Below are 18,802 nucleotides of genomic sequence, written 5' to 3'. Positions count from 1 at the left end.
ATTAATACCATGTTTGGTCATGTTTTTGTTGGATATAAGTTCACTAGCAAAGCTTGGTAATATTTTAGCCTATTGATGAATTTGTTTCTTTGTTAGAGTGTAGCATATTCAACCTTTACTTTTACTATAGTGGTTTTGTGACGACCCCACTTCTCCTTAAGGCGAACCCTAGGGTTTTGGCGAGCCGTCTACCTAACTTTCGTTAGGACTCACTACGAGTCAAGTTTATAACTTAGGACTACCCAAACAACAAATTACTAATATATATAGAAGAAGTCGCTTCCTTCAAAAGTCGTTCAATTCTACACCATAATATTTCTAGAATTACATCAAGCATCCTAAAAATACAACTATCAAAAGATCAGTTAAATCATTTACATCCATAGCTAGTCCAAAATATATTCAAAGCCAGCGTCTTCAAACAAACCTCTCCACTTCAAAATCCTGTTAAGGAAGTCAAACTTAAAGGGGTGAGCTAATGCTCAGTGAGGCCAAGAAAAGCAGGCAAGCAAACAAGTACAGCTAGCCTTAATAATATGCAAATCAAGAAGGGCAGCCATAATGTTTTACGTAAATTCACAAGAGAAAACAAAAGCACAATTACTAAAGGATACAGGAGTTCTCAGGAGCTAAATCCATGATCATGCTACATCGATACTTTTGAACCACGATTTCCAAATGTTGACACTCCGTTAACCAAACAAATAACAAGTCCGTAGAACTCCACTTTTCACCAATCTCCGTCCACCGTTACACCCCTTGCCGGGCCTGCACGTCAAACAAGATGTGACATTACTCGAGTATATCCAAGCAAGTCAAATACATGAGCCCAAGGTTCACCAAACTCCTCAACCAAGCCCTTGCTGGCTCGAGTTGAATGGCTAGCCATTGGGTTTTGGGGCCCCCAAGATCAAGTATAAGTCGATGAGATTGCTCTCAAATTGACGCCAAGTCAAGCACAAGCACAAGTATAATTGGCAAGTACAAGCAAGTAAATTATCAAATCAAGCAGGAGAGGACGAGTGAGATAAAGTACACACTCGCCTCGACAAGTTTAATTCACACAATCAACAAGTATCATCAAGAAGCAATCCAAGTAGAGTGCAATAGGACATGCACTTGACACTCACCAAAGCCAAAAGCAAACGAGCAAGCAAGTCCTTTACTGTTTCGGACCGAGATTCCTTTTGAAATTCTCTTGGACACCTGAACCAATATCAACTAACCATCACTAAAAGCAAACCATCTTTAGCCAAATCCCCTCTCCCTTAAACCATCACTCACGTACACCCTAAGTTACTTAGCACACAAGGAGGAAAAATTCATTTGCTTAATCAACTAAGACAATACACCAAGAGAGGTTTACATCTTCTGAAAATCAAGATTCAAAACAAGGGGTTAAAGTCACAAGAGACCTTGTATCTATCCATTAAATCAACTTGAAATGGACTAACAATTTCAAAAGAAAGTTGTAAGTTCTTAAAAGAACATTTTTTATTTAAACCAGAAATTCAGCTTTACGCGATGTTACTTGAAAAATCATATCTTGAGTTCCGTAAGTCTAAAAATTGCAAACTTTATACCACTGGAGACTAGACTCAAAGAACTACATTTTTTCAGACGACACATTTGTAAGAATCTATCCACAAATCAGTCAAATTCTAGTCTCAATTTGCTGCTTCATCAGGTAGAAAAACAGAACAGGTGTGAAATTTCAGTCAACTTTGGAAAATCATAGATATTCATAGGAATTGAGAAAATTTCTGAAATTTTCACGGTAGAAAGTCTCTAAATCTAGTTTCAAACGCAACAAGCAGAATTCAATTTGAATTTTTCTACACTAAGATACGATATATTTCCCAAGACTTCTCAGAGTCTCCTGCGGGAAAATTTTTTAGTAACCCTTGACCCATCTTTCTCACTTAAGCTCATGTTTTTTTTTTGTTCAAATCCAACTTGCAATCAAAGTGTAATGTCTACACAGTTTGTGGAGCAAGATTTCCCCCAAAATTTCTTGAAAAATAAGGGCTAACAACACTCAAAAATTTCGGCCAGCTTGAAGATTTCAAAACAGAATTTTTCCACCACCATTTGCAACAAAATCCAACCAAGATTTAAGCTTTCCAAGAAATATACACACAAGCCATGATATCAAGCTTTAAAGCACTAAAATTTATCACAACATTCATCATAAAAGCACAAGAATGAATCTCAAATCCTCTACCTAGCTTGCCATGGAGACACAAGAAATTTTTCCTCAAGTCCTCTACCTAAAACAAGGTTTCAAAGAAACCCATCAAAGATTCAACCTTTCAAGATACAAGTCTATTAGAATCTAGTCCACAATTGCTTGAAAACAAAAGAGTGAAGTAGATTAATCACTTACCTCTTCAAAGCTTCAAACCCTAGCAAGATTAACTCAAGGTGATGGCAAGATCAACCCTTAGGAGCCTCTTTCTCTCAAGATCTTCCAAAGATGCAAATAGATTTGTGGAAGGAAAGCTTGGATCTTCAAAATTTTCAAGAAGGATGAAATTTCTCTCCCTCTCTCCCTCTCTCAAGTTTTGGCCAGTCAAGAGGGAAAAATGAGGGTCTTTTGGTTGTTTTTGGAGGTAATATACAAGCCACAAGAAGGATTTGCAAGGTCAACTTTGAATAGTGACCAATAGTGTCTCCCACTTAAGCTTTCTTACTATCCACCCTTAGCTCCTCTAACCTTCTTTTAACTCCCAAAATCTTTCTTAACTTTACTAATGTTTCAACTTATAGTCTCCTAGGGTTTCGGCCAAATTCACCAATAAGTCGCAAAATCAACAATTTTCAAGAATTTAGTCGTCCGAAAGTTAAAATAAGCAAGTAAGAGAAACTCTTTTATCAATTAACAAGTAAAACACTTAATGAATGCAAATTTTGCAAAAACATAATTTAAATAGAAATGCAAATACTTGGGATGTGAGAAAATAATTTTTTTTTCTGGGTCATCACGGACTTCCTTATTTTTTATTCAATTGCTCAATTGGATTGACTGCTAAGTAACTTACCCTTATTAATCTATTAGGAGATATGGAAGGCTAGCAATTGGATTGATTGCTAAGTAACTTACCCTTATTAATCTATTAGGAGACGAAAGGCTAGCAATTATGTGTGCCTTATAGGGATAACATTGTTATCTGTAAGATTTGGCATTTACCAACTTTTTAACTAAAGTTGTTCATGAAATTCTCAATTTCGTCAATAGTGGATTAGTATCTTCACTTCTAAGAAGAAAGTCTAGAAAGGTAGTCATTTAACCAATTAAGGGAATTTCTAAACTTAAGATTCCTGGTTCTTTAAAAGGAAATCCTGATTTCTGAAGAGGAAGGAGGAGGTCTAATTTGAAAATATACAGATAAAACTCTCTTCTAATTTTCTATTTTCTGTGATATCAAACCTAATATAAAAGGCTGAATTTTGGCAATTCAAGATGTCACTTAGTTATATTTATACCATGGATATCATAAAGATCTTGTGAAATCTGATTCAAATATTCTAATGTTGATTCAAAATGGGCAGCCACATGTCGAAAATAGATGTTACTCTTTGTGATATTACATCTTAAGTTGTTGGTAAATCTTTTCACATGTCACATGACTTTAGAGTAATCAATTCTGTAGCAGATTCTTTAGCATCTAATGCTAACTCAACCCAATAATCTTTTGTATTTGACTCTTAACTTTACTAAATCGATAAAGGGTTTTCTTAGATTGGATAAAATATAAGTTTATATATTCAATTTCCATATATTTCTTAGGAGATCAGGTCTAATGTCCCACTCCTTGTATTTCTTTATTTTTCCTAGATTTAATTACTCTATAAGATTCTATATCCACTTACACCAATACAAGATGGTCTTCTATTACCTAAAAAGAATTCAAATACTAAATCACTTCAAATTTTTTGAAAGCTATTATGAATCAGATAGGAGTAAATCAAATATACACTGAAAGTTTAAACACTATAATCATTAGATCCGTAACATATGTGCAAAAGTTGGATCTTAAATTTAAATTTTGCATAGTTATTATCCATCCAATACTGATAGTGTGTATACTGCCGGTGCAAGAAAGATTAATCCATTAGATAAGAGTAATCTACAAGAAAGAAAGTGCTATAGAGTTATTATATATTAGTTGAATATTCTTTAACATTTTATATTCTAAGTTTATAAGACTAGTTCTCTAATCCTACAAAAGTTCATAAGAGTAAATCTTTTTTCTAAACTTATGAATAGTTTAGACTTAGTACTTTCAATGATTATCTATTTGAGTTTATTATGGTAATTTTTCTATAATGCCCAATTAGTGAGAAAATGTGTTAAATAAATGCCTGTTTGACCAAGTGTTATTCACTTTTCTTATTTTCTTCACTAATCATTTAGTAAACTTTTCATTTTAATATTGTTGTAATCAAATGGACGTGCTATCATGTCTATAAAACTAAACTTTCATGTGTTGATAATCCTAGTGTTATCCTAGTAAATGTTATCTTTTTTTATAAGATAATGTTATCTTTCTTACAACCATATGCATTTCAAATAATGATTTTCCAATCATACATGATATTGTGTGGGTAATTCTAGTAAATAAAATTTAATGTTGCTATTAATCGTATCTTAAAACATATTTTGTATCTTAATTTAGAATCAAATTCATTACTTTTCACTCATTTCATAATTGCAATATTATATCAAATTTTTTTGGGGTTTATTGTCCCTATGTACCTTCTTTATCCTTTTTTTAGACTTGTTCCCGAGAAAACTTTAGTATCCACATTAAAAGTGAAAAAGTTTAACATGATAAGAAATCGGGGATTCGTTTTAGATTTCTAAGAGATGAACTTAAATATGGTACCATGCTACAATCAGTATGAAATTTTAATAAAATGGATGAATTTATTTTCATTTGTTTCTCTCTCATCCTAATAGCATAGCTATTGTTTTGTGGCCATGTTGTTCTTATTTGATTTATTTTATCCATTTTGGAAAGCAAAAGGCAAATTATCATTATAGCCAAATCCTACAAAAATATCCGTGTCTATCTGACCAATTCATTTGCATGACCCTAGTCTCGATTTAGAATAACTGAAATGTCTTGAATCCGCTAAACATGGAACTCCCCAAACATCACGGAGTGGAGATATAGCCACAAAGACTCTACATTAAATAAATCTAAGAATAGAAATTTTTCCTTTTCATTTTTTTATTCTATTTTTCCTAAAAAAAATGAAGCAAGATTATAAGTTTAGTTAAGAGAAAATAGAACAGAAATGACAAAAATTTTGGTTGGAATTGAGTGACAAGAAAAATAACATGAACAAGAAGGATGGAAGAATGATGGGTATTGCATGTTCAGTTGATAGTTGACAAGAATTCGTCATATAGAGAAGATGCATCCTATGAATAAATTGATAGCTGTGGCAATAGACAAGGATAGAGGAAGCCAAAATGCTCTGAAATGGACTGTTGATAATCTTCTTGTGAGAGGCCAAACCATTCTTCTAGTTCATGTCAAAGCAAAGCTGCATGGGTCCTCCTTCTCTTCCTCATCTGTTGCTCTTCCAAGTAATTACTCTTTCTTCAGAATAATTGTAATATACTAATATCTCTTAGTTTTGTTTTTCTTGTTTGATATCAACTAGAACATTTTTTAGTTATATACACACCAATAAAATTATGATTTTTAATATAATCGATGCCAAGAAGGTGAATTTGAGTATTAGCGTAGCATTATGATAAAATCTTCTACATACATGTCACAAACTATTTGCGAATCAAAATCAAGTTAATTTTAGGTACAAATTCATATAAAGATGTGGCTTTGTTTTGGTGAAAATCTTACGAAAATGATTCACAAAATTTTACAGGTTTCGAATTCTTTTACTTCGTATAAGAAATACTTGCTAATGAAGGTCACTTTTGGAGCCTTTCAACTTGAGAAGTGTCTAACCAAAGTTATAATATTCTTAAACAAGGATGGAGTTTTCAAATTATGCTACTACCATTACACAAGTGAGAAAATATGAATTTTTTTCAAAGAGTGTGATTCGTACTAAACACTTTAGAAGCTTTCTCACGCTGAATTGATTGCATTCACTTGAAACCAAATTGGGAGAGAAAAAGAAATATTGTAAGCAGATCCTATGCCACTTTAAAGCCAAATCTTGCACTAAGTAATGGTGACAATTCATCAAAAATTTGAAGCAATTTACAATATACACAAAAGTTTTTTTGAAAACACTTTGTCTAAAATTGAAGTATATATACTTGGACAAATTCAGCAAATGCTCCTATTGCATATGAATAATCATGTTTCAAAATATACTTTCCATCACCAATATCCTAGCTAATGATTGCACAGCCTAATCTCTAGAATTAATCATTTTTCTTTCAAAATCATTACTTTTAATTAGTTACCAATTATTTTGCATACTGATGTTAGAGAAACAAATATTTTTTTTATTTTCATACATTTCATAAGAAGCACATTTTTTATATTTTAAAAATTTAGTCACTCACCCTAGGTAACAAAATATGTTTTTTAATCAATTGGACCATCAACCTACCATTTATAATTTTAAAAATACAAAGCGATCAAGTAGTTATGATGTTTGTAGAAATTGCGACATGATTTCATATTTCATTCTTTCAGATTTTATTGTTAAATTTGCATTACTGTCAAGTATGGTTCTTTGTAGAGACAGCTAAAACACTTTTTTCCAAAATCATTTTATTGTTTTTTTGGTTAAAGGAGAGAATTTCTATTTTGCCAAATAATTAAAAAGAAAGAATAAAAAGATGAAAGGTAAGTTCATTGAAAATAGAAAGGAGTTGAGAGATAGAATCACACAACTTTTTTCACCAAAAACTCAATTAAGCAAAACTTAAGAACTAGATAAAGATAAATATAAACACGTAACCTTTCTCTAATTTCAACTAAAGATTATTATCTGTATTAGGAGTTATTAAAATATTTTGAAGGAAACGAATTGTTTTTTCAATTTGTCGAAAGGTAGTGATGTCTATTGAGTATAATAAAAAAATTGCTCTTCATAATGTTACTATTTAATGTACTTTTAGAACATTTTAACCATCACAAATAACCAATGAAAATATATTTGTATCCCATAGTATTATAAATATTGTTTATGCAGTGCTTTAATATACTTTTTTTGTTTTTTCTGTAACTCAATCAAGAATTGTTGTTATCTTGTTCCTAATGTGATGCAGGACCAAACCAAGTTACTAATAGTAGCGATGAATATGGCATGTATGGTAGAGATTATGATGTAGAAACAAAAGATATTTTTCTTCCTTTTCGTGTTTTCTGTACACGCAAAGATGTAAGTCTTTCATCTCTTTTTATAATAATTTTATTTATGCTTGATTTTTTTGAGCCACTATTTACTTTAAAAAAAGAAATTTTCTACTTTTTTTGAAAATTTGAATACAATTTGAGTTTGTGAACAATTATTTTCTTTTGCAAAAGAAAGAAAAAGTACTAGTAACTATGGAAAACTCATACAGAAAACTTGATTTTGTACCTAAATTTCAAGCGGACTATAATTTTTGCTATAACTCATCTTTGTATTATTTATCATGTAATTTTATGTAAATTTAGGTTACACACTTAATGTTTATAGATTCATATCTAAGTATTGGACTAGAGAAGTCATAGTTACAAAAACAATAAAAATTAAATAATTCTTCAAACTTGAATAGCAAAATTAAATAAGAAATAGGTCAACTTCCCTTAGCTTGAAGCACCAATAATTATTAAGTAACTCTTTATGCTTGGATCTTGTAGCAAACTTAGGTTTTGAAACTAAAAGAGTTTAAGTACAATGCAGCTACAAAATAAACTTCAAATATTTTACATCAATGATCATACGGCTATAATGTTTATTTATGAATAATTGCAATAAAGTTGTATGACTATTGTGTGTTTTTTTAATATAACTCTCAGATACATTGTCAAGATGTCATATTAGAAGATACAGATGTAGTTAGAGCACTACTCGAATATGTAAGCAGAATAGGGGTGGATGTTTTAGTACTTGGTGCAGCAGCAAAAGGATACCTTTTCAGGTACGAATATCATTGCCATAGTTGCTACAATTAACAATGAAACTAGTAATATTTACCATGAATAAGTAGGGGCATTATTTGTTTAAAATTGTAGACTAAAGGAATGGCAAGACATAAAAAAAATAAATACATAAGTTTGAAATATCTCAAATATACTAATCCTAATTAAAGAAGTCCTAAACTTTGTAAAGATTTGACCCATCTTTAATTGTTGAAAATAAGTTTCTATAATAGTATTTGCCACGTTAAACTTAACATGACTATGTTGGTAGGAGCATCCTTAAAGTATGGAGCATTATATTGTAATCTAAACAATAATTGCCATTTTCAAACCAATACTAAATTAGACATTTACCCTAAACTAGATTATTACTATGCCTTTGCGAACTCTCTCCATTTATTTATACTTTGGTAATAATCTATTTGTTATCCTAATTTTTAGAGTATCATTTAAGCAAACTCTTTAATTTCAGTTTATTTAGAATATAGTTTATAAGTGGATATTTCACTTTCCAATTTGATTTTATATTAAGATGGCATCTACAATATTAAACAACTTAGGTAATTATAAAATATAGTATACAATAACTCAAAATATGATTATGTGGTACTAACAAGAGGTTCATTATAAGTAGTTTGATATATGGTGATACTTTTGACAAAAAAAAGAAGAAGATATATGGTGATACTTTGTTATTAGTTGGTTGATTATGTATCTCTGTTTACTGCTAACTGGAGAATAAATATTTTCATATCTAGTGTGGTTATATATGATGGTTGTAGATACTTTTTTTCTAGGCAGTGCAATGATATTTTATTTTCAAAACTACTAAAAGTCCATCAATGTTTAGTGTTAACTATACAAAATTATTGCTTAACATGGGTCTAACTATTTAAACATAATGTGTTTTATTTTTTCTCTAATATACATTCCTTCAGAAATATATAACAACATTAATATCATTGTCTACAAGAATGTTAATAGAGATTAATCTATTTTAGAAAATTTAAAAGTGTAGTATAGCATTGCAATTTTGAAGTATAAATCATTAAAAAGAATTTTTGGAAATGAACTTGTTTACTTTGCATCCTAATTTGATTTCAATGGCAATACTTTTATCACCTGTTTATTCCATTTTAGTAATGAAGAAAAATATGATTTTTGGTGAATTCTTGTGACTTTAAATTTTTTTTATTCAAGCTAGTCATGAAGGTAGCGAATCAAGTCCACCAAATTGACAATACAAATTCTTTTACTCTTTTTAAACAGTTTACTTGAAAATTGGGTAGATAATGGATAATTTTTACAAGAATATTTAACATATAAACTTCTCCTATAGCATATGAAGTTAAATTATGAACTTTCAGACTATCATATTAAATACATATACAATATTCTTGATGAAATCTTTTTAACTTTACATGAATCTAAACATTGATAATCTAGAAATGGTATAAAGAGATTCAAAATTTTATACTTTGACCAATTACTCTAATAACCAAATAGTACATGTTATTTAGAACATATGGCAAAATGACCTTTGTTGTTTCATTACATAAAGTGTATTTCTTGTTCCAACCTCCCTCAAAACAAAGTCTAAATCTGGAGAGAAATTAAATTAGTATATTAGATATACGGAAATATTAAAGTAAATACTTTTGATTACATAAATGTACTCATCCAACACCGAGCATGGCTAGAGGTGCAGCCCACCACAAGGTCCAAAATCCTTAAACCATATAGATCTCCACCTTCATGTTCTTCAACGAGCACAATAATGTAATGATATTAGAACAAGGATAATGACCAAGAATGTACTTTTTGTGTTTCATTCTATACTGGGCAATTAACCTAGCATATTCTTGGGAATATTATATTAAGAATAAATCCAGATTTATTCTCGTATGACCTCTTCATAATTGGTCTTAGTTTAGATTGCCAAATTCGAAAAATTTGTTGCTTTGGAAACTTTTTTTTCTTGATGATGAAGCGGTTTAATGTGATAAATTTTTATAATCCTAAAAATGAAATGTCGTTTCCAATTAGATTATAGAATATGAAACACTAATTTCGTATTTTAATATCATTATGACATAGAAGATTTAAAGCAAGAGATATTCCTGCAAGTGTGTTAAAAGGAGTTCCAGATTTTTGTAGCGTATATATCATCTCTAAAGGAAAGATTGTTGCTACTCGATCTGCTTCTTGTTCTGCTCCGGTCAACCACCCACTTCGCCAGCAAATGTTGGATCAAGCAAGTAGTAGGTCAAGCACATCAGATGTACCATTACCAATCATTCACAGCTCAAGATGTCGGTTACTTTGAGACCTTTCTATTGCCTATTTGGTTTATTTTATTTGTATACTATTATTAAAATTTCCTTCTAATAATATTTTGGGATAGTTGAAACAGGTTCTCAACTCTCAAGCACAAGACAAGCATCAGAACCATCTTCACGTAATATAAAAACTGATTCTACCACAATGAAGTAAGCTAATCACATTAAGTCATTAAGTCATATTCATATATAGTATAGTGACATGTAATAGACTACTTGTGAACCTACATAAACTGTTAGAATAATTACATTTGAGCCAAAGTGGCAACTTACTTGGTTTGATTGCAAACAGGTCACCCTTCACTCATAGGAAAGGGCCCAATGGAAAACCATATGAGCTCTCATCCCCTGACACAGACATATCATTTGTTAGTTCTGGTAGGCCTAGTATTGATAATACATTTCCATCATTCGCTGATAGCATTAATAGTGGTCCAACCCCTCCTCGTATTTCGGGCTTCTCTGAAATGGAGAATCGGAGTTTCGAATCCTTGCACTTTGGTCGTAGATCAGTGGATATCATTACTTCACCAGAATTTTCATCTGTCTTTGGTGACAATGACGCATCTATGGCACAAGCAACGGTAATAGAATCTAAACTCGATATATATATATATCTATATATATATATATATATACATACATACACACGTACATGTATGTGTGTGCACGTGCACATGTATATGTATATATAGTAATGATTCCTATATACATGTTATCATATTTTTGGGTTAGTTTCTAAAAACATCATTGAGATAATTGAATTGACAAGTATTTGTCATACTTTGCAATTGAAAGACTAATACATGGAGAAATTTACTAAGCTTTTCCATCAAATCAAACTCAATATATTAATGGCAATAATTGTGTACTAATTTAAGCATTATATAAGTTTTGATAAGTTGTGTTAAACATAACTAATTTTGAGAAGACATTTAAGCTCAAAGCTGGTATTTCTATACTTGTATTTGTTACTCATTTTAAATTAGAACTAACTTTTTCTACATTTTTTATGTCTAAAACAATGCCATACAGCCTCTCTCATTGTCTCTTTTTTTTTTTAATTTGTTTTTCCTATGTTGGTGCACCTTATTGCTTGTTCAAATGGATTCGATCAAATCCTATCAATGACAGTGGTAGAAATGTTGACCTTTTATGTAAATTAATTTTCTTCACTATTATTTGAAGAAACAGTCCACTGTATAAGGGCTTGAATTTTTATTATTTGGAGAATCAAAACATGTAAATAAAGTGCTCTATGAAACAAAAGTTTTGCATAAGTCCTCAACCCAATTTCTTTAGAATTATTTTTTAGTTTTGAAGTTTATTGTGAATTTGTAAGTCAAACTACATAAAAAAGGGAATCATGAAAAAAATGAGTTATTTTCGTTTTGGTTCTCCTTTATAGGCCAAAATGGTAATTTGATAACCATAGACTAAAAAAAAAGCCTCAATTTGGTCCCTTAAAGATTCACCAAACCTTAAATTGGTCTCTCAAACTAGAGAACATTTCAGTTTAGTCCTCTGAAGGATTAGAAAATCTCAATTTGGTTCCCCAAACTGAGGGGATTCCAATTTGGTCTCCAAATTGAGAAACTATTTCAACTTAGTCCTCTAACCCTATTTTGTAGAAATCAATAATGATTAATGAATTATGGAAGGATTCAACTGTAAAAGAAGAAAATTAATAAGGGTTGTTTTCATTGTTCTACAAAATGCTTTCGCAATTAGTTCTTTTGGTGATAAAGGTTCTCGTTTGTTGGTTTCTTATGATATTACTTCGTAGGAATTTGGGATTTTATTATTACGTGTTCGTACACTAAAGTTGGGATTAGCAGAAGAGGTATAGTGAAACCACTGGGATTAGAAAAGGTTTTTCTGGAATGGTGAAAGTAATCTTGCATAGTTTCCTTTTCTTGTGGTTTGATCTTTGCATAATTATTGAATAGCTATTAACTTTGTTTTTTTTTTTTTAATAATTTGGAGAATCATAGCAAGACTAATAAGGGTTGTTTTCATTGTTCTACAAAATGCTTTCGCAATTAGTTCTTTTGGTGATAAAGGTTCTCGTTTGTTGGTTTCTTATGATATCACTTCGCAGGAATTTGGGATTTTATTATTACGTGTTCGTACACTAAAGTTGGGATTAGCAGAAGAGGTATAGTGAAACCACTGGGATTAGAAAAGGTTTTTCTGGAATGGTGAAAGTAATCTTGCATAGTTTCCTTTTCTTGTGGTTTGATCTTTGCATAATTATTGAATAGCTATTAACTTTGTTTTTTTTTTTAAATAATTTGGAGAATCATAGCAAGACTTTATTAATTTGATGGACCAAATTGAGATTTTTTTTTCTGCTTTAGATGACCAATGTAGACCTTTTCATTTTCATTACAGAATTGATATCTTATGTTACTTTTTTCACCAAATTGAGATTTTATTTAAGTTTGACAAAAGAATTAAGATTTTGGTCTATTTTGGAGGATTGAAACAAAATTAATATAAAAAATTTATATATGTAGTAAAAAGTTTGAAGTTAATGGGAGTGCTTGGATTAGAAATTATCTACAAAAAAATTATTTACCTGTGTCATTAATTCATTTCCCATACTTGTTTCCTTTTAAATTTAAAGTTAGTTTCTTTTAAAATTTGCTGCAACCACCATTGGGAGGGGTCTAAGGAGTTCTCTAGTTATCGAGACTTTCTTCTAGGTATCTACATTTTGAAATACAAATTATCATATTAAATGAACTTTTCTAAATTATTTACTTTCACAATGTTAAAGTTAGTAGCACAAATAAAATAACTATATAACAAAATTTTATGCAAACAAGTACAAAACATATAAAGTACCTAGATGATCTACCTAACTTAAAATGATTTTTGAAGTAATACTTACGTGAAGTGAAAATTGAAAATTTTTGAAAGGCATGAGAAACTTCTGAATTAACTATCCACATTATGCGTGTATTGTAGAAAATCATATGCCTTCTCCAAATTATGTTGCCTAAATGGATTCATATGATTTATTTTATATATTTGAGAAGAATGCTTAATTCTTAATCTTGTTTATACATAAGAGATGAAGCAAAAAACGCCTAAACTTTTGTAGTTCATTGCAAAAGGAAACAATCAAGAGTAATTGATCTAACATGAAATATCGGATTTTTTCCCAACTATCCTTTTAGGACTTTGTGGAAAACTCAAATGAGGAAATTTGGCCTATATTTTTTGCTATATTTTCTTATTAGTGTACTCATCTACTTTACATGTTGTGTATCCATCCACTAAATCTAAAACTCTCTCTCTCTTCCTCCTATTTATGTTTTGAGAGGAATAATTGGAAATCAAATGTGGCACTTATTTTGCCAATATCAATCATGCCATTTAACTTGTACTTTATCTTCTAAAGAAATAAAATATTACATATGTGGCATTCCTGAAGCATAAAGGACTACGACTCAATGATGACATAAGATGCAGACAGTTGGTTTAATGTCTAAAAATTACTTTTCTAAACATTCGATCTATTATCCATGTTTAAATTGACAGGGAATAAGACAAATTAGTAAATCAAATCAATGTTCATGTAATTGTCTCTTGGATATTATTATCATTACCTTTTCTTTACCTTAAAAAGAACTAAAATGGCTAGTCATTTAGGTGATCCTATCTTAGCTCATATGAGCTTAGGGTGAAAATGAAAAAAAGAATTAACATCTTTGCTTAGCGATGGAATGAAAACAAAAAAAATCAAAATATTATTAAAAAAGGTAGCAAAAGTAATGAAAGAAACAAAACTATCTTTTAGATGTTGAGGGAAAATTCTTTTATTATTATAATCTCACCTTTTCTTTGTGTACACTTCTTGACAAATATTGACATTGAGTTTTCAAAACTTAGTTATTCTTTTCCATTTCTTTCTATTGCCTATCACCCTCCTTCTTGAAGAGTCTATTAAATTATCAACTAAATCCTAAAGGATTTAAAATAACTATATTCTTTGTTTTCTCCTTCCAATTACATTGAAAAAAAGGAAGCTTAGCTTAATTCTTGAAAGTCATCTAAATTTTGAAGTTATAGTGCTAAAAATTTAGGTCTTCTATATCATTCACCAATAGAATAGCTAAAAAAGAAAGGATATAAACATTTATTACGAGATATTGTGGTCAATGGTTTCCTTTTGTTCCATTGCATTTCTAATTTAGAAGAGAACAGAGCAGTACAACATCCATTCTGTAGATATTTCATATATTTAATTACTGTTGAAAGTTTACAAACCTGATCAGAAACTAGAGATTTAGGTTCTCATCTACTGCTCTTCTTGTAATTTTTATTAATATAACATTCTCATATTGGTAACAGGATGATATGGAAGTAGAAATGAGAAGGTTGAAGTTAGAGCTTAAGCAAACCATGGAAATGTATAGTACAGCCTGTAAAGAAGCACTCTCAGCAAAACAGAAGGCATGGAAAACTCACGGAAAAATTTTAAAACCAATAATTTTGTGCACAATCTAAAATGTTCCATATTTTTAGGCAATGGAGCTTCATCGTTGGAAAATGGAAGAACAGCAAAGACTAGAGGAGGCACGACTAGCCGAAGAAACTGCATTGGCACTTGCAGAAAAGGAAAAAACTAAGTCTGGTGTAGTTGCAGAGCATGCTGAGGCAGCTCAGAGGATTGCAGAACTTGAAACTCAAAAGAGAATCAATGCAGAAATGAAAACACTCAAAGAAATGGAGGAGAACAACAAACTATTCAATAGATTAGTACAATCAAATATTAGGTATAGAGTATATACAATAGACGAAATTGAAATTGCCACACAATATTTTGACAAGTCTCTTAAAATTGGAGAAGGAGGTTATGGACCAGTTTACAAGTGTTACTTGGACCATACTCCTGTTGCAGTCAAGGTCCTTCGCCCTGATGCTGCTCATGGAAGATCACAGTTTCAGCAAGAGGTATGTGACTCAAGTAAAAGATTATTTTTGATAAAGTCAATTTGTTGATAAATTTTCCTTTGCTATATCCCTTTGTTCTTTTCACAATCAATTTAAACTAGGATATTTTCCAAGTAAATCAATCCATTATAATCTTCATACTTTGCTTCATATATAACATGAAATTTTATGATGTTAAAATTTCCACTTTATTCATATTTCAAGCAAATAGATCGATTAAGATAGTTTATATAGTGACATGCTACACATAAATCAAAGTTATAATTTTAGCAATTGAAAAATAGTTCTTTATAGTTTGTAAATGGATAAGATTGTAGTATCATGACTGTTTAAATACTAACTATTTATTTATTATTCCCTTGATGTGACTTTTAAATATTAACATTAGAGTCAACTATTTGTACAATGTACACAAAAATTATTCAAATATTTTTGGAATCCATATTTAGAGTTAAACAATTCTGAAGTCTACATTCAAATGTAAATGATTGACCATGTTTGTTTTCACAAATCTCATAGGGAGATGGTGTTCTATTAAAATAACATATTAAACTTCCACTTTAGCTCCATATTTGAAAGGACTTATGCCATATTATTGGGACATTGTAAATCTTCAATATTGTTATTTGTTTGTTTGTTCTAGGTTGAAGTATTAAGTTGCATACGACATCCAAATATGGTGCTTCTTTTAGGAGCTTGTCCTGAATATGGTTGCTTAGTTTATGAGTACATGTCAAATGGAAGTTTAGAGGACCGATTGTTTCGAAGAGGGAACACCCCAGCACTTCCCTGGCAACATAGGTTCAGAATTGCAGCTGAAATTACTATTGGCCTTCTTTTCCTCCACCAGACCAAGCCAGAGCCATTAGTCCACCGTGATCTTAAGCCTGCCAATATCCTACTTGATCGCAACTATGTTAGTAAAATAAGCGATGTGGGTTTAGCGAGACTTGTGCCTCCATCTGTGGCAAATAGTGTCACTCAATATCGAATGACATCCACTGCCGGAACTTTCTGTTACATAGATCCCGAATATCAACAAACAGGCATGCTTGGTGTAAAATCTGATATATATTCCCTAGGGATCATATTTTTACAGATATTAACTGGAAAACCACCAATGGGTTTGACTCACCAAGTTGAGAGGGCGATTGAAAAGGGCACCTTTACTGAGATGGTAGATCCAGCTATTCCTGATTGGCCTATTGAGGAAGCTTTTAACTTGGCTAAGATAGCACTTAAGTGCTCTGAGTTAAGAAGGAAAGATAGACCAGATCTTGGCAAGGTTGTGATGCCAGAATTAGAGAGACTAAGAGCATTTGGTGAAGAAAAAATGTCCTTTTCACTTACATATAGTTCAGGTCAATCGCCCATGCAAAGCCAAGTTTCCCTATCTAAGGTAAGTTTATATACACAATATTTTAATTATTTTCATGAATTCATTTATGAACTACATATTAATGACCCAACCTGTAGAGAAAAATTTGCACGAAACACACTTGGAATTTAATGTAGTAGACAAGAATGGGATTTGATAAATGACTATCCCTATAGGAGCCAGAATTAAAAAAGCCCAATGATCATTTTGATGATAAATATATTAACTTAGTGTAAACAAAATATTAATAGTTAATTGTGTCTTTACTCTTTTTCTTCTTTGTTCCTTCTACTTCGATTTCATTTTAGGATTTCCTTCTAGCAAAAAAATTTTAACCACTTGAAGAAATAACAATAAATTAAAGCTCCGTATACATAAGAGACTTGAACATATTTGTTATCTATTTCAGTGATCGATAGCATTTCTTGACTGATCTTTTGGACAACAAATGGTAGACTAAAATATATCTAATAACTATAGTTTGTAGCATAAAGCAAAGACTTCGGATGTAATGCCTCACATCCTACATTGATTGGATAATGAAGATTTTATTAGTGAATGATATATAAGTTAGTGAGTTACTAATCATTCCACTCAAGTATTTTTGCCAAATGGCTTAGATCAAACATTTATTTAATTACCCTTTAACCTTGGTATTACACTAGAAAATCCCGAATGAGTCTCTTATTACCTATATTCTTAGATACTCTATGGTTGTTATTTGTGACCACTATATGAGTTAGATAATTTAGGTTAAATCTTGTCTAATAGAATAAAAGGAAATTTGACTAACTCACTTCATGTAGTTTTGCTTCTACTTCATGCATGCTTATGATTTATAACAATTAGTGTCATGTTATATATATATATAAAATTTTCTCTATCCATACTTTTTTGTTCTTTCACTTAAAGAACTTTGAAAATAAATTTAACTCTTCAATGATCTCTGCAGGATGAACTGAGTTATCCACCAACTGAACAATGTAGCTTTGAAAGCTCTAAAAACCAACCATTTCAAAGTGCCTAGTTGATTGGCTAATTCTGCAAATGTAGTTTTCTTTTCTCTTTTGGATATCAAGCATACCTATATTTATTAGATCCTCAAATGTAATTTTCTTTTCTCTTTTGGATATCAAGCATACCTATATTTATTAGATCCTCATATAAAAGATACACGGTAAAGAATATGTTATGAAAGGCAATCATATTAAGCCGATTCTCATCTATTCCTTCAAGCTTCTATTTCAGTTTGATATTTAAATTTAACATATTTGTTAAATCCTTGTTATTGACTCTGTATAGGAATCTGAAACTAATTTGATGAAGCGATTTTTATAATAATTATTTGGACTACATTTCAATCTCCTCTATAGTTTGGTTGTGTCTTCTCCTACAAATTGAGTTCTAGCTAGAGTTTATTGATATAACCAAATATAGGTGGCTTTTTGGTTAGCTGTATACATATTAGGGACTTATAAGTATCTCTATTTAGAAGACTTCAACATGTTTGTTTTCCAAGAATGTATTGATCACCAAAAAATACAAAACGAATATCAAAACTTTTTTCACTAGTATGCAAGCAACTAATTCATCTTAAAGCTTTCAAGCCTTGAATCTAGATAAAAATTTGCAAGAATAAACCTTTCTAGTTGCAACATTAGGCCACTTTAAATAAATTAACCTTAAATTTTTTTGTATAAACTCATATAAAAGTCCATTTTATTTAAGAATAATTTCACTTTGCATCCCTAATTGATTCCCACATCCTCAATTTCAATTTTGAATCCATTATAGCCTATATTTTTTGTGACGACCCCACCTCCCCCAGGGCATACCCAGGGTTTGGTGGACTGCCTGCCCAACTCTCATCAGGACTCACTATATTCGCTCCATTCAAGCCTCCAAAATAACATTTGAATTCTACAATTCAATCAAAATTCAAACTTAATTACTACCCAAAAGCAAAACGTAAGGTACACCACCAAATATCAATATAC

General features: G+C 30.7%; 1 protein-coding gene across 1 annotated transcript; it reads left to right on the top strand.

Annotated features, from left to right (window-relative positions):
- Positions 1 to 5,424: 5,424 nt before the first annotated feature.
- LOC113750548 (U-box domain-containing protein 35-like) lies at positions 5,425 to 17,832 on the top strand. Its single transcript, XM_027294510.1, has 10 exons — positions 5,425 to 5,599; positions 7,265 to 7,377; positions 8,001 to 8,122; positions 10,224 to 10,381; positions 10,537 to 10,612; positions 10,755 to 11,046; positions 14,825 to 14,926; positions 14,999 to 15,427; positions 16,071 to 16,826; positions 17,758 to 17,832. The coding sequence occupies exons 1-10, from the start codon at positions 5,425 to 5,427 to the stop codon at positions 17,830 to 17,832; spliced, it is 2,298 nt and encodes a 765-aa protein (XP_027150311.1).
- Positions 17,833 to 18,802: the final 970 nt, after the last annotated feature.

The sequence above is a fragment of the Coffea eugenioides genome, chromosome 10 (genome assembly GCF_003713205.1).
Source record: "Coffea eugenioides isolate CCC68of chromosome 10, Ceug_1.0, whole genome shotgun sequence".
Taxonomy (NCBI): Eukaryota; Viridiplantae; Streptophyta; class Magnoliopsida; order Gentianales; family Rubiaceae; genus Coffea; species Coffea eugenioides.
This window is presented reverse-complemented; position numbering and strand designations above follow the sequence as displayed.

Bases quoted from the DNA above. Each gene is read 5' to 3' on its own strand.
- LOC113750548 (XM_027294510.1), top strand. From the start codon at position 5,425: ATGCATCCTATGAATAAATTGATAGCTGTGGCAATAGACAAGGATAGA. The intron at 7,378-8,000 runs GTAAGTCTTTCA...TATAACTCTCAG, and splicing joins TTTTCTGTACACGCAAAGAT to ATACATTGTCAAGATGTCAT. The intron at 8,123-10,223 runs GTACGAATATCA...ATGACATAGAAG, and splicing joins GCAAAAGGATACCTTTTCAG to ATTTAAAGCAAGAGATATTC.